Here is a 25,940-nt window from a genome sequence, read left to right as displayed (position 1 = left end):
CTTGGCCCAAGAGCCCAGGTAGAGGGGGGAGATTGACAGGGACTTGGCGTGGGGGATGGGGAAAGGAAGGGAGGTCAGGGATGCTGTCCCGGAGTCTGCACAGGGAACTGGTGGCTGGAGTCTCCCCATGACGATGATGATGACAGGGAGCCAGAGGAGAGCAGGTGGGGGTTGCTGGGTTCATTGGGGCAAAGTCCAACCTGCGGGCTGGAGACGACTTGGGTGGAGGCGTCATCAGCGTCACAAGAGATCTGGAGCCACAGGGGTGTCAGAAAGGACAGAAGAGCATCTCTGGCAGACTGGTTTGAGAGGTAAGGGTCCCAGAGAACAGGCAGAGAGGGAGGGTGGGAGATGAGGGAGAAAAGGCAGGCCAGAGCTCACCAAGAGACCTTGGATGATGGAAGGGGAGGTAGGGAGCTGGGTGGGGACAGGGTGTGGGGAAGCTTCTAGAAGCTTTACTGCCATGGGGGTGTGCAGGGTGAGTGCATTTTGGGTGAAATGACGGTGGCAGAAGGGTGTGGCAGGAAGGTGGAGGACGCCCCTCTTGGCACTCTGTCAGGCCTGGGGAGGGTAGGGGACACACACAGGAGGGCTGTCGCATTGTGTGGAGAGACAGGGGTCTGGTGGAACTATCAGTGGCCCCCACAAAGGGAAGAGAGTGTTTCAGAGGCTGATCATGACATTCAGGGAATGGCCAAGGGCGCAGAGGGACTGTCACTGGCGTTGCAGATGCCAAGAAGCCAAGAAAGGAGGTACCTGACACTATGGCTCCGGGTACAGTGGCCAGTTGGAAGGCAGAGGAAGACCTGGCCCCAGGGCCACGCATCCTGTGTTATGGGGGAGGGGGCGTGCGGGGACTGGCACCTCCAGCCAGGTCCCAGGTCTCGATGAGGGCAGACTTCCAGGCCTGGGTTTGGAAACTAAGCAAACGTGGGGACTCACCAGGGTCGCCTCTTCTTCCAGCCTTGCCGCGCCGTCCGGGGGGTCCTAGACAGGAAAACAAGGACAGACTGGTTGAGAAAGGAAGCCAGTGGGCTTGGGCGCAGCAACCCCCGCCTCCCCCCCGCCCTGGCGTCCCCGGGCCTGCCCACCGCCCTCACATCCATGGTTCACTTAGTCTCTCACAAGTCATTCCCCACCTGAAGAGACTGACTACCCAGAGACTCAGGAGGCAGAAGAGTCTGGAGCTGAGAAACCTGGTCTAGGAGAAGAATAAAGACGAAACTGAGAGTCCTCTTGCCAAAGGCCTGACAAGTGCTTTTTAATATTCCTTAACATAAAACATCGGAGACAACACATCCCATAGAGACACTATCATGGCTTCCAAATGCCGAAACTCGATAACATCAGGCGCCGTCCTGTCCACTGACTGACTGTTCTTACTTCGCTGGCTAGAGCCTTCGGCACCTCCCTCCCCCACGGACCCGGGGGAGCTGCTCATGAATTTCTCCTAATTGAGTGCTCGCTTCGGCAGCACATATACTAGAATTACTCCTAATTGATCGCAGGTAATGGCCACACCAATGTGCAACGTCCTCCATCTATAGTTTTTTTTTTTTTTATTTATTCATTTATTTTGAGAGACAGAGCACGAGCTGGGGAGGGGGAGATAAGAGAGGGAGAGAGAGAATCCCAAGCAGGCCCCCAACCTTCAGCGAGGAGCCCAGTGAGGGGCTCGAATTCACAAACCACGAGATCATGCCCTGAGCCTGAACCAAGAGTCGGATGCTCAACCAGCTGACCCACCCAGGCACCCCCTCCATCTACAGGTTTTTAAGCCTTTCTGAATTTGTGACGCGGACCACCCTGGCCTCTGCCTTCTCCCTGCTCTGCCCACGTGGGTCCCCCCCACTCAGCAACCACAACGTTGAAGGAGGGGAATGCTGACCAGCCAGCCCCTCTGCCCCAGGTCAGGGGTCCGTTTTCTCAGGTGCTGGGGGAAAAGGTATGCAGAAGTGAAGTCATGTGTACTAGACTTCCATTTGAGATGGCATGTGATACCTCTCCTTCCACGGTGCCCACCCACCGCATGGCGGCCTGGTGGGACACGGATAGGGTAGATCCGCAGATCCACAGGCTATGCCTGTATTACAAGGAGCTGCCCCTTCCTATAAAAGTCGACCTTGAACTCCCTCCAAAATCCCTCAGCACAACCACAGAGGAGAGACTGAGTCTGGCCACAAATCAGGTCTGAGGCAGGATGGTTTACTAAGAAATTCATGTGTATGAACTTTCCTTCCTTTCTCCTGTTGTCAAGCGTGCAGTCATGGGGCTCCCTGGCCCAGGGATTGGGACTGGGCATAAAAACAGAAGCAGCCCCAGGTCAGCGGCACTTCTAGACTTTTGTTGAGGCATAGTCCTGGATGAAGAGGAGGGAGCATCTTTACGGAAAAGAGAGAGAGAAGAGAGAGACTCCGCTGGATGTGGAAGATGCCCCTCGGTGCTATGTTGACTCTAAAACCTTTGCAGGCCTGGGGGTGGGTGAGGATGGATTTCTTTATTTTTTTTTTTAATGTTTATTTATTTTTGACAGAGAGAGTGCAAGTGGGGGAGGGGAAGAGAGACTGGGAGACACAGAATCTGAAGCAGGCTCCGGGCTCTGAGCTATCAGTACAGAGCCCGTTGCAGGGCTCGAACCCATGAACCATGAGACAATGACCTGAGCCAAAGTGGGCCGCTTAACTGACTGAGGCACCCAGGCGCCCTGCTTTTCTTTTTTTTTAATGTTTATTTATTTTTGAAAGAGAGAGAGAGAGAGACAGGGCATGAGTGGGGGAAGGGCAGAGAGAGAGAGGGAGACACAGAATCCAAAGCAGGCTCCGGGCTCTGACCTATCAGTACAGAGCCCGTTGCGGGGCTCAAACCCATGAGCCACAAGATCATGACTTGAGCCGAAGTTGGGCACTTAACCGACTGAGCCGCCGAGGCGCCCCGAGGATGGATTTCTTGCCAGTCTCATGGATGGGTGTTTGAAGTCAGCATGGTTAAGCATAACTTATTAAAGATGAGAAACACGCTATTTCTTGCACTCTTGAGTTTGCCATTCAAACAAATTTTCATTGTGTTCAAAGACACAACATAAAATGTACCATCTTAGCCATTTTTAAGTGTCCAGTACAGAAGTGTTAACAACACACACATAGTGCAATGGAGCTCTAGGACTTTTTCATCTTGCAGGATTCGAAACTCTATCTATGGAACAACTCCCCTTTCCCTATTCTCCAGCCCTGGGCAACCACCATTCTGCGTTGTTTCTAGAGTTTGCTTGTTCTAGGTGTCTCATAGAATGCAATCATACAGGATTTGTCTTTTTGTGACTGGCTTGTTTTACTTAATGTAATGTTCTCAGAGTTCATCCATGTGGTAGCAGGTGACAATTTCCTTCTTTTTTTTTTTTAAGGTGAATAAATATTCCACTGTAAGCATACACCGCTTTTTAATGTTTTATTTATTTATTTTGAATAAGAGAGAAAAAGCACAAGTAGAGGAGGAACAGAGAGAGAAGGAGAGAGAATCTCAAGCAGGCTCTGCACTATCATCACAGAGCCCAAAGTGGGGCTCAAACTCACGAACTGTGAGCCGAAATCAAGAATCGGATGCTTTAAAAAAAAGAAAAAAGAATCGGACACTTAACCGACTGAACCCCCTGGGCGCCCCCATACACCACATTTTCTTGATCCATTCACCTCATCTGGTGATGGACACTTGGGTTGCTTCTACCTCTTGACCATTGTGAACAGCACTGCAATGAACATGCGTGTGCAACCATCTCTTCAAGATCGGGTGTCAATGCTTTTGGCTATATACTTGCAAGCAGGGTTGCTGGGTCATACAGTAATTCCATTTTTAATTTTTTGAGGAACTTCCATCCCATCTTCTATGCTGACAATACCATTTTATGTTCCCACCAACAGTGCACAAAGGCTTCAATTTCTCTACGGGTTCGCTGACCCTTGTTATTTTGTTTTGTCTTGTTTTGTTTTGCTTTTTGGTAGTGGCCACTCTAATGAGTATGATGTGATATCTCATTGTGGTTTTAATTTGCATTTCCTTAATAATTAGTGATGTCGAGCATCTCTTCATATACCTGTTGGCTATTTGTATGTGTATGTCTTCTTTGGAGAAATGTCTATTCAAGCAAGCCCTTTACCCATTTTGTTTTAATTTTTTTTAATGTTTGTTTATTTTTTTTTTTTAAGAAAGAGAGAGACAGAGAGTGAGAGGGGAAGAGAGAGAGACACACACAGAACCCAAAGCAGGCTCCAGGCTCTGAGCTGCCAGCACAGAGCCCTACGCGGGGCTCGAACCCAAGAACTGTGAGATCATGACCTGAGCCGAAGTCAGACACTCAACTGACTGAGCCACCCAGGTGCCCGCCCTTTGCTCATTTTTTAGTTGGATTTTTGTGGTCATTGTTGAGTGGCAGGAGTTCCCATCTTCTGGATATTAACCCCTTATCAGGCATGTGGTATGCAAACATCATCTCCCATTCTGCAAGTTGCCTTTGTGCTGTTGATTTTTCCCTCTGCTGGGCTGGAGTTTTTAAGTTTGATGTAGCTCAGTTTGTCTATCTTTGCTTTTGTTGCCTTTTTAACCTTTTGAGTTAATTTTTATCTATGGTGTGAGGTAAGGGCCCTGCCGCTTCATTCTTTTGCCTGTGGATATTCAGTTTCCCAACACCATTTGTTGAAGAGACTGTCTTTTCCCCACTGTATAGCCTTGGCACCTTTGCTGAAGATATTTCGTCCATATAAAGGATGCACCCCTGAGTTTTGAGAGCAGAAGCTCATGCCAGTTACATGGCCCTTGATTTTCCTTGATACTGGACACAGCCCTTGAGTTTTGTACTGGAGTCGCCCAAGGGCCATGTCGACTAGGTAAGGCACTCTCATAACAGACTGGTGAGGGATTTGCAGTGCACGGAGCACCTCCATGTCCATGACCTCAGATGGGACCTGTGATGCCCATGTTGTCCGGTCACCTGCCAACCTGACATCTCCCCGTTGACATCTCAGGCCCACTGAGGCCAAAACATACATCCCGGTCTCCTCCCCAGCTCCTGTATGGGGCTGACTGGGCCTGGGAACCTTGTACAGCTGGCCTGGTGTTAGGCCTTCTCTCCTCTCAGGGCACATCTGTTTTCAGGGAAAGCGAGAGTGTGGGAACAGGAACCCCCACTGGCACACACAGCATCACGCTCCTCTGCTTGTAGGAGGGAAAAGGCCCATGTTCACTCGCAAGGCCCAGCGCCCTGGCTTCTGGCTTCCGGGCTTTCACCAGGTCACAGAGGCTCATGCTTGATTCTGCCTCAGGCTGAGATCTTGAGGGACATGGCAAAAAAGGGGCCCATGAGTGGAAGAGTGAGCCAGGCTCTTCCTGGGCCTGAGAGCTAAAGCACACCGTGGCTTCCTGCTGGTCACTACTGGGTCCGACTGTAAAAGTCTCATCTTGCATAACTCAAGGCAGATGAAGACATTTGCCTTCGCCGAGGCGGCTGAACTAATGGATTTGTCTGGTGGTTCTCCCAGGTGGCACGGTTAGGCAGAAGGCTTGATGAAGAGGGGTGCTAAGCAGGCGAGTGGCTGCCCAGGCAGAGTGGGACCCCCACCTCCCAGAGGCTATGGACAAGTTCCCAGCGGGCCTGGAGTGGGGCAGGGCCTGGGTATTGCTGGGCACCCAGGGCCTGTGGGACTGCAGGCCTGGCAGGCTTCACAGGACTCCCAAATGAAAGGGCCTTGGTAGAAAAAGAGAAGGAGCCTGATGCTTTTGAACCCACTCTGAGGCCAGCCCAAACCAGATACTGGAGTCTTCTGTGTGAGCAACTCACAGATTGACAACTGGTCAACCCTTTGTGCAAACAAACAAAGGAGGGCCCTCGCCCAGTGGTTTGTCCCAGAGCTTTCTCCTCATTGTTTTTCTTCTTTTCTTTCCTTTCTGGAGTGGGGGAAAACCTCTCCCATGGCTAGCACAGATTCAGACATCCAGGTTGCCCTGGGAAGCATCTGGAAGCATGTTTTGAGTGGCCTGCCTACATACAGATGGGGAAACTGAGGCTTTCCGGGGGAAGACAGGTCTTGCCCAAGGATGATGCTCTTGGAAAAATGGTTTCCAGCTGGAAAATCCATCCATGATGAAGACCAGCTTCTGCTGTTTTCCCCACCTCTGTGCGGAACCCATACACTGCTGGGTCAGGATTTGGCAGCTGTGGGGACCCCAGTGTTTAACTGTGAATGCTGCCATGGTGGCACCTCGGAGGTGTCCTTCCAGAGGCTGTGTGCCACAGACACCAGCAAGGCAGTGGCTGCCTAGGAGGGGAAAAGACATGACTCATGAGTGATATGTAAGCTGTTTACCTGGAGGAGTTACTCAACCTCTCTGAGCCCTAGGTTCCCAACCCACGAGGGTGAAATTTTAGGGGTGATGGAATTATAGCTGCCTTGCAGAACTGTTAAACAGAAGAGCTGTCAGCAGACACACCAGCTTGGGGGGCACAAATGAGGTGCCTATTTGGGATCCCAGTAAGTAACTGGCTGGAGGGCGCCTTTGGGCCTTCAGAACACGGGGTCCTGATGTAAACGGGCTCTCATGTGTCCACCAGGGTGGGTAAAGCTTGAGACACAGTGGCTCTACTTCAGGGACTTCATGGGCAGGGCTTTGTCTGGGGATTTTCCATGTCCCTCATCGCGGTCTAAGGAGCTGGGGATCAGGATGCAGGGGTCAAATGGTTTGGGAATGGGGTTCCTCAAAGAAATCCTGGGTTTTCAGGCCAAGCCCCGGCTCCAGATTGCTGTGGAATGACCTGTGACCACCATCTGCACATGAAGTAACCAGGGAGAACGATGGTTTTCCCGAGCACTGTTCGAAGCCAGACAAAATGGAACGATTTCTAACTCATAAAAATCCGGAGAACTCATGCCACCGACCAGCTCCAAAGGGGGGGCCCAAACCCCAGCAGGCTTCCCTTGGAGGTGTGAAGCCCGAGGATGTAGCTCTCAAAGCGGTGGTCTCCTCAAGCCTCGATGGCACTAACTGCCCCCAGGACCCCTCCTCCAGCAATGTCTGCCTTACTGCGGCCCTGGGGCTGCCCGCCCAGCCACGCCATGTAGGGGCCAGCCTGCCCAGGCCCCTGTGTTCTGTGGGCCACTCAGCCCTCAGCCCTTCCCATGCTCCTCCCTCCTGCCAGCCCCTAGGGCCAGGTGGCTTTTTGTGTAATTCATCTTATTGAATCTACACACAGTTCTAGAAAACGCTTTCATCCCTTCCCACACCGTTCTCCCTAAAGACTAGGGAAAATGAGGCTCAAAGATGTCAAGAAATGCTGCCAGAAGCAACAGAAAAGGTGGAAGCAACCCAAATGTCCATGGATGGGTGAACGGATGAAGAAAATGTGATGTATGCACACAACAGAATATTATTCAGCCTTAAAAAGGAGAGCATTCTGACATGTGCCACAATATGGGTGAACTTTGAGGACATCACGTCAGGTGAAATCAGCCCATCACAAAAGGACAAATACTATTATGATTGCCCTCATACGAGGTACCTGGAGTTGTCAAATTCATAGAGACAAAAAGAAGGGTGGTTGGCAGGGACTGGGTGGGGGGGGGCATGGGGACTTAGTGTTTAATGGGGACAGGGTTTCCTGTCAGGATGATGAAAAAGTTCTGGAAACAGATAGTAGTGATGGTTGAACAACATTGTGAATATACTTCATGCCACTGACTTATAGCACTTAAAAACACAGTCAAAATGGGGCACCTGGGTGGCTCTGTCAGTTAAGCATCCGACTCGATTTCAGCTCAGGTCATGATCTCGCAGTTCATGAGTTCAAGCCCCACTTCGGGCTCTGTGCTGACAACATGGAGCCTGCTTGGGATTCTGTCTCCCTCTCTCTCTGCCCCTCCCCTGCTTGCTCTCTATCTCTCTCTCAAAATAAATAAACAGACATTTAAAAAAACCAGTTAAAATGGTAAATTTTATGTTGTGTGTATTTTACCAAACCTAAAAAGGGAACTGTTCCCAGGGTTTTCAGCTTCCAAGGACCAGAGCATGACGAAGAACTCAGGGAGGCCTCACAGAGACCACAGAAATGTTGTTGGCAGCGTGGCTAATGACTGAAGCTGCATGTCTACTGAGAGGCTGGCACTGTGTAGTCACAGGGGACGGTGGCATCCCCAAGGTCACACATTGAGGAGATGGCAGAATAGGAATCTGAACCCAGGTCTCTGTGACTCCAGTGTATTGTCCTCTGAACTCTTCGGTCGTTGTGACCAAGGCCAAGTTCTTACCATCATCCCAGGATGTGGCCATAGCCTCGTGGGCATCGGAGGCCCCTTTATCTGACCTTCTTCCCAGAACTCTAGGACGGGCCTGAGGATCCGGGGATGTGAATGCCCCAGACCTTCAGTCTGGAGGTCCTTGCAGTTGTCTGAGGCACCCCCGGCCATCGCTGGAGTGCGCGTTGAGCAGAGAAGGCAGGGGAGGTCCCTGGATTTGAGCATCTAAGATCAGATCACCAAAATACCTCCCCAGATAATTTTGTTTTATAAGTTTCAGGCCAATCTCGGAGTTGAAAACTCTTGCCCGGGGGAGGGTAGCATTCTCCCTGCTCATTTCCTGCTTGGGCTAATGAAGCCCTCTGTCCCTTGCAGGAGTGGGGGCAGGTGTGTCCTGTGGCCACCTGGCAGGTTGCTTGAGCTTGGCCAGTACCGAGGGCCATGCTGTCCTCTGGGAATTAAAATCACAGCTTCTTGCTCAGCACAAACAGCTCATTCCAAAAGGGGTTTATTGTCCCCGCAGGCTCCACCATCCACCACGCTACTGGGAGCCCTGCTGCTTTTTGGAAGGTCCTGAAGCAATTTGGAAGACCAATGCCACAGGCTGCTGGGCTGGTAGGGCAAATGTTTGCTTGGAACCAGGGTTGTGTCCAGGCTGGTGGCGGACTCCCACAGCCCCAGGGACCAGACCTGGCAAGCCCACTTAGATATCATGCCATTTACCGACTGAACGAACAGGGTCCATCGCAGGGGGCGGGGGGCAGGCTGGCAGATGACCCCAACCTCATACCTCACATTCACAAAGGGCCTCAAATGTGGACACTGTCATTCTCTCCAAAGGAGCGGATAGTCCTAGATGGCTCCAGCGGCCCCCAACAGTGTTTAATAAAAACAAGTTAGGTGGTACCATTTACTGAGTGCTTTACGGTTGGTACTAATCTTGGTTCACAGTATGAACCGAGCTATTCTTCATATTGAACCTATGAGGAAAACTACCATTATCATCTCTGCTTTATAGATGGAGACACTGAGGTACAGAGAGATGAAGTGACCTTCCGAGTCATACAGCCAGTAGTAGGTGGGGCCATGCAATGTAGGCCCTGGGACCACGCGTCCAAACCCTGCTGCCTGCCTCCTGCACAAGAAGATGCTGTTGAAGGTGAGAGGTTCTAATAGTCCATGAGGTCTAGTACGACTTCTTTTTTTTTTTTTTTTTTTACATTTATTTATTTTTTTGAGAGACATAGAGAAAGCACAAGCTGGGGAGGGGCAGAGAGAGAAGGAGACACAGAATCCAAAGCAGGCTCCAGGCTCCGAGCACAGAGCCCGAGGCGGGGCTCCAACTCACAAGCCGTGAGATCATGACCTGAGCCGAAGTCGGATGTTCAACTGACTCAGCCACCCAGGTGCCCCTGTCTAGTACCACCTCTTGGGGTTTGTTATTATTATTATGTGTGTGTGTGTATGTGTGTGTGTGTGTGTGTGTGTGTGTGTGTGTGTGTGTGTGTGTATATATTTAATGTTTATTTATTTTTGAGAGAGAGCAAGCAGGGGTGGGACAGACAGAGAGAGGGGACAGAGGATTCAAAGTGGGCTCTGTGCTGACCACAGAGGGCCCAACGGGGGGCTCAAACTCAAGAACTGGGAGATCATGACCTGAGCCAAAGTCGGATCCTCAACCCACTGAGCCTCCAGGCAATCCTGTTATTAGTATATTTTTATTTTTTTTTTTTGACGTTTGTTTATTTTTGAGAGACAGAGAGAGACAGAGCATGAGTGGCGGAGGGGAAGAGAGAGAGGGAGACACAGAATCCGAAGCAGGCTCCAGGCTCCGAGCTGTCAGCACTTAGCCCGAGGCGGGGCTTGAACCCATGAACCGCGAGATCATAACCTCAGCTGAGGAAGCCGGACACTTAACCGACTGAGCCACCCAGGCGCCCCTGTGATATTTTAAAAAATACTGGGAACCACACAAAATGGAAAGGGCCTGGGGATGGCTCTCAGAGGCCTGTGAATTAAATACTGAATTAAAAGGCCACATGCTACCACCAGCACAGGAGGCCTGGAATGACTCGGGCCCAATTTTGGCATGCTCTCCTCACGCCATCTGAAGTGCCTGCCCTTTCCAGGCTGGTTCCTCTTCTTGGGTCAGGAGAGGCTTTACTAAAGCATTTAAAACAGGATCAAGGAGTTCAGACCTATTACTCATGCGGGCGGCACACCAAACCCAAGAACCATCTCCCATGGGTCCTGGTGGGATGGGCTCAGGCAAGGTGGGGGGAGGGGGCAGACCTGCTGACACTTGCTGACCCATGCAGGCCACACGCTGGGAACTTCTGCCATCTCTCTTGCTCTCTCTTTTAACTTTAAAGAGAGGAAAAGAGAGAGAGAGAGAGAGAGCGCAACAGCATGTGTGCACTTGAGCGTATAAACAAGTGGGGAGGGGCAAAGGGAGTGAGAATCCCAAGCAGGTTCCACGCTCAGCGCAGAGCCTCACTCGGGACTCAGATACCACGACCCTGGGATCATGACCTGAACTGAAATCAAGAGTTGGACGTTTGAGCGACTGAGCCACCCAGGAGCCCAGTTCTGCTCTCTCTTTAAGCCTGATCATAACTCAGAGATGTGGATACGATCGGCCCTGATTACAGAAAAGGAAATTGAGGCCCAAAGGGAGGTGACCTGTCTAAGTCACAGAGTTACTCAGGGGCCAAGAGGTGGGCTCAGGTCTGCCAGGGCTCTTGTTGGTACCAAGGCTGCCCTGCTAAGTGCCTTACTTTTGGGGAAATGGGCTGTGGTTTAGGCACCAGACCTAAAAATATGGAATGTCTCATCCAGACACAAGAGTGAGAAGGACTTAGAAAGAAGGAGAACACGGGTGGATGGTTTCAGAGTGACAGGGCTCACGGAAGGGCTTCTGGTCGACGATGTGTGGGGCTGCCAGGGTCCTGTGTCTTAGTGCAGAGACTTTAGGGGACTTCTTGAAGGATCCTTCTGAGTGACGGATGTAAGGTACACGGGTACCCCATGTTGGGGCCACCCGGTGACAGGCCATTTCTTGGGCTTAGCAGAGTGCCCTCCCCACTGCCCTTGACTCAGGCTACGGAAGGGACTAAGCAAATTCACACGAAGAATGAGGGTCTGGGAGATACCCTGGCACTCCTCTCCCATGGGGCTCAAAGCATCTCTGAAGGGTAAAGAGGCCCTGACCAGCCAGCTGGCCTGGACTGGAAGAAGTGTGGAGGGAGGGACTCTCTACCCCTGCCCGAGCTCTCAAAAGGTGGAGGTTGGGAGGTTACCCTGAATATGGAAAGAGCTGGTGCCCAGGCAAAGAAAGATATTGGATACCACGAAATTGCGGCTGCCCAGGCGGGGAGTACATCTGGAGCACCGGGTCACTGGTGTTAGGTACAAAAGCTTGGGGTGACTCTCTGGGGCTCGGCCAGACCCAGATCTGTGCTGGTGCAAATCAGCTTCTCCCCAGAGCCTATCATCTCCTGAGATCCTGTTTCCTGTTGGAAAACAGGCTCCAGAGAGACGCACAGAAACCAGCACACCCCAAATATACCAAATTCCTCAACTCCCCATTCACCCCAAAGCCTTAATCACTGACATATGGGCCAATGTGTATCCCTTCGAACTTAACGAAGGCCAGGATTTATTGCTTGCAGAGAATGAAAAGCTTTTTATTTTTTATTTTTTACTTTATTTTATTTTGAACTTAAAAGCCATTCATGAGAGCTTTGATTTTCATGAGAACGCCTCATAACCTGCAGGTTAACAGCCCCACCCTGCCCCAAGCAGAAGGTCTTAGAAAAGGGCAGGTGAGGCCGGGCAGCTGGAGGTCTTTGGCACGTGGCCAGCATGGTGTGGCCATGGACTTAGGGAATGACACGCAGGAAAAAAGGTGGCCACTTAGCCCGAGCCACCTGCTTCAAGGTGATCTGACCCCGTGGGCCCTGGATCTTGGACTCTAGGCTCCTTGGGACAGGAAAACAAAGCTTCCTGGAGGGAAGGCCATGCCAGCCGCCAGCAGGGCCTAGGGTGTTTTAACTTATGCATCTAGTAAATATGGGGAGCCGGTGGGTGCTAGGGTGACCAACCACTGCAGTGTGCCCAGGACTTCTCTAGGACTTTTAGGCAAATTGGGATAGGTGGTCATTCCGGCAGGCAGCCGGTGAGGAAGGAGGCTCTCAGCACTGCCTATGTACTGCCTGCTCCCCCTCACTCCCCACCCTCTGCCACAAGGCCTTCCTTCTGCTTCTTGAATTCTGCCCGGCCTACTCTTACCTCAGGACCTTTGCACGTACATCTCTACACGGCTGACTCTTCACTGTGCCTTCCCTGGTGACTGTCTGAAGTGGCCTGCCCCTAGGCACTCTCTGTGATATTTTCCTGTTTTTATTTTCTTCCAGCCACTTCTCTCTATCTTATTGATTTTATTTGCCTTTTAGGATTTATGGTTTCTGTCTCCCCAGTAGAACGTCAGTTCCCTGAGGACTACTGGTTCATGAATGGGGCCTGACACACAGGCTGGTGCTGAACAAATGGTCAGGGCATGAATGAACTCTGCTCTCGTTGTGGGAGAGCCCTGAGGTCCTGGGACCCTGACGACAGACAGCAGGAAGGACGCAGAGCCCTTTTGAGTCCAGGAGAAGGAGGAGGGATATAAACTCCGAGGCACCTGCTGGCTGATGGGTGTGCAACCAGACCTCATGTAATTCTCACAGTGGACCCACGGGGGCAGGGACACTAGTGCCCCTTGTTACAGAGCGGAGGAGGGACAAGGGCTACCCAAAGTCAATAGGCCCCACAGCCTGGGCCCACCGACAGGACTCAAGTGTGAAGAACCTGCTGCAGCTTCACAGACCACTCGCTGCAGAGGAGCCAAGAGCCAGTGTGGGAAGATTCGAGGGGCCCCGAGGGGCTGCTCCCAGCACTATTGCCTCACACTCTCAAGGGGCCTCGAGTAATTCACCATTTGTTTTTCTTGACCCCCAGGGCCAGGGCTGAGGCCCACACTCCCGCTGGAGAGTTTCAGCTGTCAAGAGCCGGGTCTGATTTCCCAGGCCCTCATTTGCTGAGTCTGCCTGGCTCAGAGGGGACTCCACCCGCTTCTCTGCCACCCAGTCAGCGGCTCCCTGCCCTTGGATGTTGTTGGGCCCTTACGGAGGGCCCGGGACCTGCCCTCCCTCCACACGCAGACAATCGGGTGCCAGCAGGCCCTTCTACTTCAACACTTGTTCTTTCTCCTGACCCCGGGGCGCTCAGTAACACTGGGCCCGGCCATGTTTAGGGCAGTGTTATTGTCTGACCAGCTTTATTGAGATAGAATTCACACACCACACAACTCACCCTTTCAATCTATTACACTATAGTTTTAAACATTTTTATTCTCTCCTTTTTCTAATGTTTATTTACTTATTTTTGAGAGAAAGAGAGGGTGAGCCAGGGAGGGGCAGAGAGAGAGGTGGGGAGAGAATCCCAACCAGGTTCCATGCTGCCAGCTCAGCACTTGACGTGGGGCTCGATCCCACAAATCGTGACATCGTGACCTGAGCTGAAATCAAGAGTCAGAGGCTTAACTGACTGAGCCCCTGAGGCGCCCCTCATTTTTATTATTTCTGAAAAATAATAAGTGGTAAGTTTATTTCTTAAAAATTGTGGTCACCGAAAAGTGACTATCTTCACCATTGTTGAGATACAGTTGAGCGGCATTAAGCATGTTCACGCTGTTGTGCAGCAATCACCCCCATCCATCTCCAGAACTCTCTTGTCTTGCAAAACTGAAACTCTGTCCCCATTAAACACCAACTTCCCATCCCCGATCCTGCCAGCTCCTGGCCACCACCGCTCCCCTTTCTGTCTCTATGGATTTGCCTGCTCTAGATATGTCATATGAATGGGATCGCACAGTATCTGTCCTTTCATGACCAGCTTGTTTCACTCAGTCTGAGGCCCGCAAGGGTCAGCATCTTCTTCCTTTTTGGGGCATGTGGGTGGCTCAGTCGGTTAAGTGTGCGACTCTTGATTTCAGCTCAGGTCATGATCTCAAGGTTGTGAGACTGAGCCCCGAGTCAGGGCGGTTCTTTCCCAAATGCCAGAACATCATCGAGGCGTGGTCAGCCGCATAGAGCACCCGGTGGGGTTTCATACCTAGAGGCAGTGCTCAGGAAGTGTGGGCAGGTGCATCCACTCCCGTTCCTGGGGTCTGCCGGGGAGATGATGATGCTCTTCTCTGAGACAGGGAATTCAGAGGGAGAAAGGAACTGGGGACAGTGATTAGGCTGTTCAGTTACTTTCCACCAGCACTGGTGAGGGACTTCTGTCTCAGCTCAGAATAGCCTGTGGCTGGAGCATGAACTCTGGCACCAGACCACCCTGGGCCAAATCCTGGCCTTGTCACTTGACGCAGTGTGACCCCAAGCCAGTGACTTGCTCTCTCTGAGTCCATTCTCCTCCTCGATAGGATGAGATAGACAGTGGCTGTGGAGAGTACATTAGGATTGACATGACAGAGCTCAGAACAGCACCTGGCATACAGTAAACACTAATCCTAACAGTAGTAGGAGCAGAAATAATCTCTGGTGGTTTATGAGTTTTGTAAACTCACAATTGGCCTCCAGCCTCCATCCCCTGAGCACACAGAAGACAACATAGCACCATAGAAAGTACCTGAGGCTTGTAATATTTTGTAGGAAACAAAGAGATGTTTAAAGAGAGAGAAGAGGGGTGCCTGGGTGGCTCAGTCGGTTAAGCATCCGACTTCGGCTCAGGTCACGATCTCGTGGTTCGTGCGTTCAAGCCCTGCGTCGGGCTCTGTGCTGACAGCTCAGAGCCTGGAGCCTGCTTTGGATTCTGTGTCTCCCTCTCTCTCTGCTCCTCCTTCACTCACGTTCTCTCTCTCTCAAAAAAAAAAAAAAAACAAAACCATAAAAAAACTAAAGAGAGAGAGAATAAATCAATTGGTTTTCCAGTGTGTTTGCTGGACCAGAAAATTATACTTATAAAAAATGCAAATTCTTGGGTCACTCCAGCTCCACTGAATCTGAAACTGGAGTGGGGCTGAGCCCCCAGCCACCTGAGCACTTTCAAAAGTAACCCCAGCACGCCCCCTCCCCCACACCGCCTCCACCGCCAGCAGTAACTGACCCAGGAGCTGCCTAAGTCTGGGGACACCCAGGCGTCTCTGGCCAGAAAATAGCATGTGAATAGATGGGAGAAGCCCCAAGCAGAACCCATTTCTTTTTCTTAAAAAAAAAAAAAAAAAAAAAAAAAAAGGAAAGAAAAGAAAAAAAAGCAAGTGTTTTGGAATTGGACACAGCTGGCTTTGAATCCCAGTTCTGCCATACACCAGCTGTGTGACTTGGGACAAGTTCCTTTTCTCTAAGCGTCTTTTAGTTCCACTGCAGGGTAAAATAACTCCCACCTTCTTGGCTGGGATGTGGGCACACTGCCTTGTACATGGCAGGCCCACAGGCAGGAGCCCCCTTCCCTGCTCCCCATGGCATCACAGCACCCCTCCAGAGCTCTGGGAACAGTCCAAGTAACACTGACGTCTCCCCATTACAGAAGCCTGATGGAGAACTGTGCTCCACTAAGATCCTGAGCCCCGGGGTCCACTAAGATCCTGAGCCCCACCTCCTAACACCATCACATCGGGGGTAAGGACTTTAATATCTGAGTTCAGGGGGGACAAACGTTCAGGTTATAACAATGGTGCAACACGGATGAACCTTGAAGACATTATGCTAGGTAAAATCAGCCAGACACAAAAGGAGAAATCCTGTGTGATTCTATATCAGTGAAATAGCTAGATGTCTAGAACAGACAAATTCATAGACAGGAAATAGATCAGAGATTACAAGGGGTTGGGGGAAGGGGGAATGGGGAGTTAGTGCTTAATAGGTACAGAGTTTCTTTTGGGGCCAGTGATAAAGATTCAGAACAAGACAGTGGTGATGGTTGCACATTATAAATGTGCCAAATGGCCACTGAACTGTAGTACATTGAAGAGTGGTTTAAAAGCGGTTTAAAAGGCACATTTTATGTGTAATTTACTAGCATTTAAAAAAGTAATATAGTAACAAAATGTGGTATATACATACGATAGAATACTGTATACTATTCAGCCTTAAAAAAGGAGAACCTTTTTTTTAAATGTCTATTTATTTATTTTGGAGAGAGAGTGCACAAGTGGGTAAGGGGCAGGGAGAGACAGAGAGAGAGAAAATCCCAAGCAGACTCCATGCTTTTAGCACAGAGCCTGACTCAGGGCTTGAACCCACAAACCATGAGATCATGACCTGAGCTGAAATCAAGAGTCAGACACTCAACTGACTGAGCTACCCAGGCGCCCCTGGCATTTTTCCATGTCTTACTGGAAGCCTCACAATGAGGCTTGCCACAATGTGGCAAGACACTATTACCCCCATGTCATTGCTATGGATCTGCAACACCAAGAAGTTAAGTTACAGGCCTCAAATCACAGTCAGGAAGAGAAAGAACCAGAGTCGCCCCCACTCTGTCCCTGCGGGGTCCCTACCAGCATCTCTCCATGGATCGATGGTCACAGCCTCCTCCGTGGCTCTCCTGTCTCCTGTCATTCTCTACCCAGCAGTCAGGTCCTTCGGAACCACAAATCTGATCCCACCACTTCCCTTTAAAGCCATCCATGGGCTCCCCACTGTCCTGGAGACACACAGCCTGAGCTCCTCAGCCTTTCCGGCTGAGCCAGGTGCCCCCTTCTGGCCTGCTCTGCCCACCCCCCACTGAGTTGTCCTCCATACATCTCTCCTGGCCCACCTTTTGCTAGAACCCCTGGCCCAGAACATGCACCAGCCCCTGAGCTGTGTTGCTCATTTCTCCAAATGTCCTTTCTCCCATTTCTTGCCAGGAAAACTCCTATTCATCCTTCAAGACCTAGACAAGTCATGGACTGTCTTCAGGGAAGCCTTCCTCACTGCCCACTCTTGGGCCCAGGGATAGTCACTTGCTACAGTACCTGTTAGTGCACTGGGATGGAGCTGTCTGCCCATCTGTCCAGTCTGCCTTGGTCCTCTAAGAGCGGGGTCTGAGGCCCAGGCCAAATCCAGCTAAACTGGACCAAGGTGGACGGTCGCCAATGGCCCTGTAAAGTCCAGGGCGTCCCCCAGTGGCTTGCGTCTGGGTCTGATCTCTGGTGGGCACTGGAAAAGAAGATGCGCTCTTTTCTCCTTAATTGTTAAGCACTTGTGACTGTCCCCCTCTGCCCCCTGGGGTGGGAAACCACCAGTTTATGAACCCAGGGCAAGGTCTTTCCAGCCAGGGCTGCTGGAAACCACTTGGGGCAGATAGAGTCCGGGTACACTGCTCTTAACTGCTCTCCGGGGACAGCCCTGAGCCCCCAGATAATTAGCCACATGTGTGTGGGAGACAGGCCTGTTTTTTTTCCCAAGGATTTATGAGACGGGGGAGTATTCTCATTGACCTCCATTTCAGGAAAGGCCTCTTTCTGGAACACTTGCCGAATATATTCCATCAACAGTAAAGCACATATGCTCACAGTAAGCCTGCTTGACATCGTCATACCCGGCATATGTTTCCTGTCTCGTGCGCATTTTAGCAACTCGCTCTGGGGGCTGCGTATGTTTCTGAGGGTCCCCAAACAAAGCTGCGAAGGAAGCACTTATAATTTACCCTTCATGAAAGCCATCACTGCTCTTTCCAAACATACTTAGAAGTGGGTTCAAAGTTTATTTAGAGAAAAAAAAATTTTTTTAATAGACAGAAGGAGAGTGTTTGTGAATTCTTTCTCCCAAGCCCTCCCCCTTGGGACCCTGGGAACAACTCCTCAGCTCACAGACATGGTCACTGAGACTGTGAACGTGTGGCCATGGGGTCCTCTGTCCGCTCAGGTGGTTCTCGAATTCATCTTCTGTTTACTCACTTGTTATGCTTTTTCCACCTCCATCCCACTGCCTTTCTTTTCCTTCTACTCAGGCACTGTTACCTCATCATAATTCATTCATCCATTTAGCCCTCCGTGAAAAAAAAGTAAATGAGTGGTGTTACTTATTCAGGCAATCAAATATCCACCTGGATATTTGTTCACCCGTCCGTCCATTGAATTACCCATCTTCATTCATCCATCCTTTCGCTCATTTTTCTGTCCCACATTAACCCACCCTGTGCCAGGCACCTGGGATGGTCACAAGGAGCTGGGAGGTGACAGGCAAGCAGCCAATCACAACGCAGCATGGGGAGTGAGGTCACGGAGATGGGCAGGTGCAGTGGGGGCCCCGGGGAAAGGTCCAGGATGCCTGGGATCGGTGCCGGTACAGAAGGGAAGGCAGAGCCATGCACAGGTGGAAAACTTGCCCCCCTTCCCTGTCTCCCAGAACCCACGGACAGCAGCATGGAGTCCTGGCCACACCACCCCATGGCCTGAAATTCCACCTGTGCCTTATAGACGTGTTGTGTCAGAAACAACCCTCTTGACTGGGCCTGTTCAAATCTGTCTCTGTCTTAGTGTATTTATTTTGAGAGAGAGAGAGAGAGAGAGAGAGAGTGCACACAAGAGTGGGGGAGGGGCAGAGACAGAGGGAGAAAGAGAAATTCTAAGCAGGCTCCGCAGTGCAGAGCCCGAGGCAGGGCTCGAACTCACGAATTGTGACATCATGGCCTGAGCCAAAATCAAGAGTCAGATGCTCAACTGGCTGAGCCACCCAGGTTCCCCTGTCTCTCTCTTATTGATCCTTACAGTAATCCTGTACCTCCACCCTGGAGGAACCTGGGGCTTGGGAGAGGGGAGGGGCAGACAGGATGTGACAGAGCCCACCTGTCACAATTGGAGGACTGGTGGTCAGTCTAGATAGCTCACTGCAGCCACTGGTCAGTAGGTGGCCCTCAGGACAGCTCCAGCCACTAGCTTATCTGCTCCTCTGAAGGCTTCCAGGGTGCTTGGGACTTGGGCTTGATTGCTTGGGGTCGGGGTTCTCCCTGCACCCCATAGGTCCCAGAGCTAATGGGACATCCCTGGCAGATAAACTGTGATCCCTCTCCAGGAAGCCTAGGGCTAAAAGTCCCCCAACCTCCCCAACCCCTGGCTCAAACTCTGCTATGTCACTGCCTCTCTTCTCCTGGCCTTGGGCCAAGGGGCTAAGGAAGAAAGCCTCGCTTGCAGAGCAGGGACCACGCAGGCCAAATTCCAGGCTCTGGTCAGGCCCTGGGCTCTGGGTCCTGCAGACAGCGTGGCCATGGTCCCAGAGAGAGCATTCTGGGAGCTAGCTTGCCCAACACTGCCCCGCCTGGGCAAGAATGGCAGGCAGTCCCTCTGCAGGGCCTCAGAAAGAAAGAAGTTATATTCAAGTCTGCTCAGAGGTCTTTAATGTTATGCGGTACATTAATGAATCGTGTGGCTCAATTAATTTATTAAAAAAACAACAACAACAGAAAAGTACCATTTGGTGAAGACACACAGCCTAAACCAACCCTCATGGATGTTAGTTCTAGATGCTTAAAGAGGGAACTAACCTGAGGGACCTGTTAAATAAATAAGAATAAATAAGAATAAATAAAAGAATAAAAAAGAAATAAAATAAAAGAAAAAAGAATAAAAGAAAAAAGGAATAAATAAATATAAATAAATAAGAATAAAAGGAGCCTGCCTGATAGTTAAAGATGGGAGATGGGGTGTATCATACATTTGGCTCTACTATGTCCAGAAACCTGGGCTCCAAGGGCAGAGAAGTCAGGAAAGGAAACACCAGCAGTAATGTTTAGGAAGCTGGGAAGGAGCCAGTGAAGGGTTATTGCCTGTGCAGAAGTGGGACAGCCAAAACTTGAAGCCGGCAAACACTCAAGAGTAACCAACCCACAATGCAAACACCCAAAGCACTCAGGACCTGGCAGCACCAGTTACCTGGTGAGCTAGAATCTAGACCAGGGGTCTCCAATTATAGTCCAGGGTCCAAATCTGGCCCACCATTGATTTGTATAAATAAAGTTTTATTAGGGCACAGCCATGTCCACTTATTTATGGGCAGTCTGTAGCTGCTTTTGTGCTATAATGGCAGAGTTCAGTAGTTTCAACGGAGATGGTATTGGCCCAGATACCGGATGGTATCTGGACAGGTGCCCTTCTTCGAGCTGGGTAGAACCCTGGTGCGGGGGGTGGTGGTTATTTTCTGGAGACAGGAAAATAGTGTCTAGCATATAGGATGCCAGGAAAAATTGAGGGAGGAATACTATTAACTGAAAGTTGACACATGGAATGCGGAGGCCCCCACACCTCTCCTTCCTCAGTAGGGCTCCAGGACACGGGCAACCAGGCCCTTGCTTCCAGGCAGAAGATGAGAAGGCTCTTCCTAGAGGTTCTGATGAGCCTAGGAGAAAGATCCAGCCAGCTCACACCCCTGTGAAGCCACGGTTGACCAGCCCCTTCTGTGCCCATGATGTTGCCAGTTGGCTTTTTAGGTTTCCACTATGAAAAATGAGCCAAAGGTGCTGGACATTTGAGACAGCCTCTTAATGAAAGACCGAGGCCAAAACAAGTGGAGAAAAGTAACTCAGAGGATACAGATTTTCAAAAACACAACACTTAACAACAACAATATGTTTGGAGAAATGGCTGATATACCCACGAAACAATATCAGAATGTTATTAAAAAGAAATATACATACAGAGAAAGACAGATACCATATGTTTTCACCCTTATGTGGATCCTGAGAAACTTAACAGAAACGCATGGGGGAGGGGAAGGAAAAAAAAAAGAGGTTAGAGTGGGAGAGAGCCAAAGCATAAGAGACTCTTAAAAACTGAGAACAAACTGAGGGTTGATGGGGGGTGGGAGGGAGGGGAGGGTGGGTGATGGGTATTGAGGAGGGCACCTTTTGGGATGAGCACTGGGTGTTGTATGGAAACCAATTTGACAATAAATTTCATATACTGAAAAAAAATATGCAGAGAACATTGGCACAAAATGTGTTGCAAATATAAATCACGGTAGTAAAGTGTGTTGCAAATCAAAATTATGTTAGCAAAGATTTAAATTTCATTTGAAGTAGAGTTGCAAGAATAAGTCTAAGAAAGTTGCAAGAATAAGTCTCCAAGAAAGCAAAACAATAGGCCAAACGGATGCAGAAAATAAGACAGAAGAGATAAGGAAATCAGCACAGGAAATCAGGAACAGCCTAGGTACTGTCCTTTCTGCCAATAACAAAAACTTCAGAAAGAGAGAAAAGAGAACTCTGGAGGGGGAAATCATTCAAGACACAATTCAAGAAATTTTTGCCTGAGAATGAAGCTCAGCGAAAGAAAATAGACCTTGCTAACAGACCAGGCACTCCATCTTGAAATTTCAGAACACTGGGGTAAAGGAGATGATCCTGAAAACCTCCTGAGAGAAAGTAGCAGATTTCATGCAAAACAACAGAAAAAGGGAGGGCTCTGGACTTCTAATAGATAATGACTAAAATGGAAAAATCAAGGAGTGCCTGGGTGGCTCAGTCGGTTAAGAGTCCGACCCTTGATCTTGGCTCAGGTCATGATCTCGTGGTTTGTGAGTTCGGGCCCCACATCAGGACCCTGCGATGACAGTGCAGAGCCTGCTTGAGATTCTGTCTCTCCTTCTCTCTGTCCCTCCCCCATTCATTCTCTCTCCAGTCTCTCACATAAACTTTAAAAAATATATAAAAATCAAGAAGTCACAGGATATTCATGTTATTCAGAGGAAGGTGATAATTTCCAACGGAACCCCACTATTTGCCAGGGACCGGGGAGAGAACAGGAGTAAGCTAGGCACAGCCCCCACCATCATTACAGACTAGTTGGGGGAGACAGGTGTTGGCTCAAGGGTGTTACCAAATTACAGACTGGTAAGCGCTATGAAGGAAACGTACAGGAGGGACCTCCTACAGTATGTCATAGGTGAACACAGTCTGGCCTCTGCAGGCTCCAGGTTTCCCTGAGAAACTTTTGTTTCAGATGAGGCCAGGCAGCCCCTTGGAGCTGACTGGGCAAAGAGAGGAAGGCGTCCCAGGCAGGAAGGACAGCAGGCACAAAGGCCCTGCCATGACAGGTAGCAGGGCCTCCACCTCCCATCGGGTCCCTCTAGAACTGATGGCTGGGCCTCACCCCCCACAGAGTTTCTGGTTTCAGTAAGTCTCAGGGTGGGTCTTCAATTTGTAATTCAAACAATTCCCGGATGATGTTGACGCTGCTGGCCCAAAACCAGTTTGAGAAGCATTGACCTAAAGTCCACGGAGCCCAGTCCTAAAGAATTTGTGTTTTATCCTTCAGGCCAGCGCTTCTCAAACAGGAGGCTTGTTGAGAGAGCAGATTTCCAGGTCACCCCCAGAGATTCTGATTCCCAGGCCTGGCAACGTGTACTGACTTGGATACCCGTGGTCCCAGGGGTGGGCGGGGGCCACTCGAGGGGTGGGAGCCAGGGGACTGGGCAGGCACCTGTTGCAGCCATGCGTGAGAGTGACGATGGGGCCTCACAACTCAGGCAAGGGACTAGAGGTGGAAAGGGCATTCAGACGGCAGCACTGAGGACTGATGGCTTCAGGACGATAAAACTGAAGGGTGGGGGCACCTGGGTGGCTCAGTCAGTTGAGTGTCGGCTCAGGTCATGATCTCACGCTTCGCTGAGTTCGAGCCCCGCATTGGGCTTGCTGATGTCAGTGTGTAGAGCCTGCTTCAGATCCTCTGTCTCCCTTTCTCTCTTCCCCTCCCCCGCTTGCATGCACACTCTCTCTCAAAAATAAATACACATTAAAAAAAAAAACCCGAAGGGTGTGCAGGAAAACACAGCTAGCCTGGGGTGGGGGGTTGGCTCTGGTCTTGGGGGTCTGGGATCTGACCTCCGGCTCCCCAGCTAACAAGTGCTGTCAGTTCCAACGCCTCAAAGCCTCTTTGTCAGGCAGAAAGCCCTTCTTCTCCAGGTGGCCAATTTCAAGTTGCAAGTGTCAGCTGGATTTTTCTGCTCACGGCACCCCCGCCAAACCTGTTCACCAGTTCACTGCCAAACTGATTTCCAAATTTTATCAGACAAATTTATTCCCAGGTGAAAACAGCCGTATCTGATTTCTTGACTGCGGACGACGCAGTCAGGATGGAAATCTGCTGTGTCCGACTTTAGAATCCACCAGAGTCAGCTTCCATTTCTAAGACAACTGGACAGGGGTGCCTGGGTGGCTCAGTCAGTTAAGCGTCCGACTTCAGCTCAGGTCATGGTCTCTCGGTTTGTGGGTTCCAGCCCCATGTCGGGCTCTGTGCTGACAGCTCAGAGCCCGGAGCCTGCTTGGATTTCTTTCTCTTCTTCTCTCTCTGCACCTCCCCCCTCACACATTCTCTTTCAAAAATAAACATTAAAAAAAAAAAGACAACTGGACAAAGCCTCGGTTCCGACTGGGTCCCCTCAGACAGTGTGGGCTGGCCCCCGAGCCCCACCTGCTGCCCTGTCTCCCCAGGAGAAGGGCCCCGAGACTTTTGCTTTCCTGTTATTTTCTTTTTTTTTTTTTTTCAGCGTTTATTTATTTTTGGGACAGAGAGAGACAGAGCATGAACGGGGGAGGGGCAGAGAGAGAGGGAGACACAGAATCGGAAACAGGCTCCAGGCTCTGAGCCATCAGCCCAGAGCCTGACGCGGGGCTCGAACTCACGGACCGCGAGATCGTGACCTGGCTGAAGTCGGACGCTTAACCGACTGCGCCACCCAGGCGCCCCTTTCCTGTTATTTTCAGATCTACCTTCTCTCCCCCGAAAACTATGAAGTACTGACCCCCACACGCACTGTATCTCTGTGGGCTTTGACTTTCTTGGGTTTGTCCTGTCCCCAGTTCTCACTGTCTGTTCATTCAGGGCATGTCCTTCTCCTGGTCAAGCCATCGAAAGCCTTTCTCTGAATTCAGGTAAAGATCCGCCACCTCCCCTTGGCCCACAACACACTCTGCCCCTGGGCTACACCTGCAACTTCATATCAAATCCCCCAGCCCTGGTTTAACCGCAAGGACCTTCCTTCCGCTCTTCCTGTGTCCCCACCCCCATTCCTGCTTCAGAGGAGGGGTCCTCTGTCTGGGAAGCCCAGCCACCTCCGTGTGGCTGGCTCCTTCTGTCACCCGGGTCTTAGCTCAAATGTCACCTCCTCAGAGTGGCGCTCTCTAACGGCCTTGGCTCATCAGCTCCCCACTGTCTTCCCCACCTCATGTGTCACCTGCCCACTGTATGTCTTCATGCTGTGAGAATATAAGCTCCTTGACAGATCTCATCTGTTTTATTTCCTAGTGCTTGGCGCTCAGAAGTACTTGTTGAGCGAACGAAATGAGGAAACAAAGACCCAACTGGGGCAATGACTTGCCCCAAATCACACGCTGTCACGGTGTGTTGCCTGTGGTTCCCCTCCCATCACCAGGGCATGGGTGAGGGCAGCTTGGGGAGGCTTTGAGTGGCCAAAGGAACCTTCTGGAAGGCAGAAATGCTGCTTCTGGGTTTCTCTTGCTGCAGAGCCTGCAGACCAGGCAGCAAAGTGCAGGGTCCCAAGTGGAGGCTGTGAAGCCAAGTAGACCTGGGCTGAATCCCCGCTTCGCCCTGGGTAGGTCACCTAATCTCCCCAAGGCTCGGTTTCCAGGTCTGCAAACCCAGGATCTCTTGGCATCTACCTTCTCGAGTTGTGAGGCTTACATAAGAGCCACCACCAGGGCGCTGATCACAGGCCTGTCACTTGGTAAATGTTGCAATAAAAATGAAAGAGGCCACTCTGCCCGCCAGGGACTGAGGCTCGGAACTCACAATCCAGCCTGAGTCCTGTGTTCTGATGAGGGGTGCTGGCTGTGTGCCCCTAGGGTTCCGCAAACGGCCCCTGGGGGAAATCAGTGGCTTGGAGATGGTGCCCCATTGGGCGGGGTCCTTAGGCGGGTGGGGCTCTGAGGGCAGACAGGGCCGCCATCAGGAGGGTGCGGCAGGCACAAATGCCACAGGGCACAGGGGTTTGGACACAGACACTTGGCTTCTTGATTTCCGGCAGAGCTGGGACATCTGCGTGGTTTTTCATCTTTTAATCCCAGCTGTTATCAGTTGCTGGGAAATAGCCGAGCCCAGTCTCCATCCAAGCTGGCAGAACCTTCCTCTAAATTCCACAAAGAGAACAAAGAGTTCCCAAAGAGTGACAGCTGCCCAGGCTGGCAGCCCGGGGAGGGGGGCCAGGCCGGGAAGAAGGCACGTGCAAGCCGGGCGAAGATGCTTGGCCAGGAGGGTGGGCACAGCTGCCAGGAAGCTGCCCGCTGGCCTGCCAGGGACCACCCTGGGCTCTGGGCGTCTGAGGGCATCTTTTCTCTGAGCAGTGCCTTTGTTATCTGGGAACTCTGGAGCCTCCTGTAGTGTGAAGTTCCTGGGCCGAGACCACTCCAGGCAAGGTGGGTGGTGGTTTGGCGGGGTCTCGGCTGGGTGACCGCCCCCCCCCCCCTTCCCCGGAGCGGTCGGGGGTCATTTGTGGCCGTCCCAAACCTTTCGGTCACCCTGTTCACTTCTGGACGCCTCCCCATGGCGCAACCTTGCAACACTGGTTACAAACCTCCCCGCTTTGTTGGGGTGAGTGGTGGGTGTCATTTACAGCCCACTTGTCAGTCACATCTGAGCTGAGTTAGGGGGGCACAGAGGCAAGGCTCAGGGCTTCCGCTGTG

The 25,940-nt window shown here is 51.1% G+C and overlaps 1 protein-coding gene across 1 annotated transcript in view; it reads right to left on the bottom strand.

Annotated features, from left to right (window-relative positions):
• The window catches only part of COL23A1 (collagen type XXIII alpha 1 chain), a 351,726-nt gene that overhangs the window by 67,204 nt on the left and 258,582 nt on the right, over window positions 1–25,940 (bottom strand). Inside the window, 1 exon segment of the mRNA XM_030316438.1 lies at window positions 943–987. Coding sequence (XP_030172298.1) covers window positions 943–987 — 45 coding nt within the window.

This window comes from Lynx canadensis, chromosome A1 (genome assembly GCF_007474595.2).
Source record: "Lynx canadensis isolate LIC74 chromosome A1, mLynCan4.pri.v2, whole genome shotgun sequence".
In the NCBI taxonomy this organism is placed as follows: Eukaryota; Metazoa; Chordata; class Mammalia; order Carnivora; family Felidae; genus Lynx; species Lynx canadensis.
The sequence above is the reverse complement of the archived record's forward strand: the minus strand, read 5'-3'. Positions and strand labels throughout refer to the sequence as shown.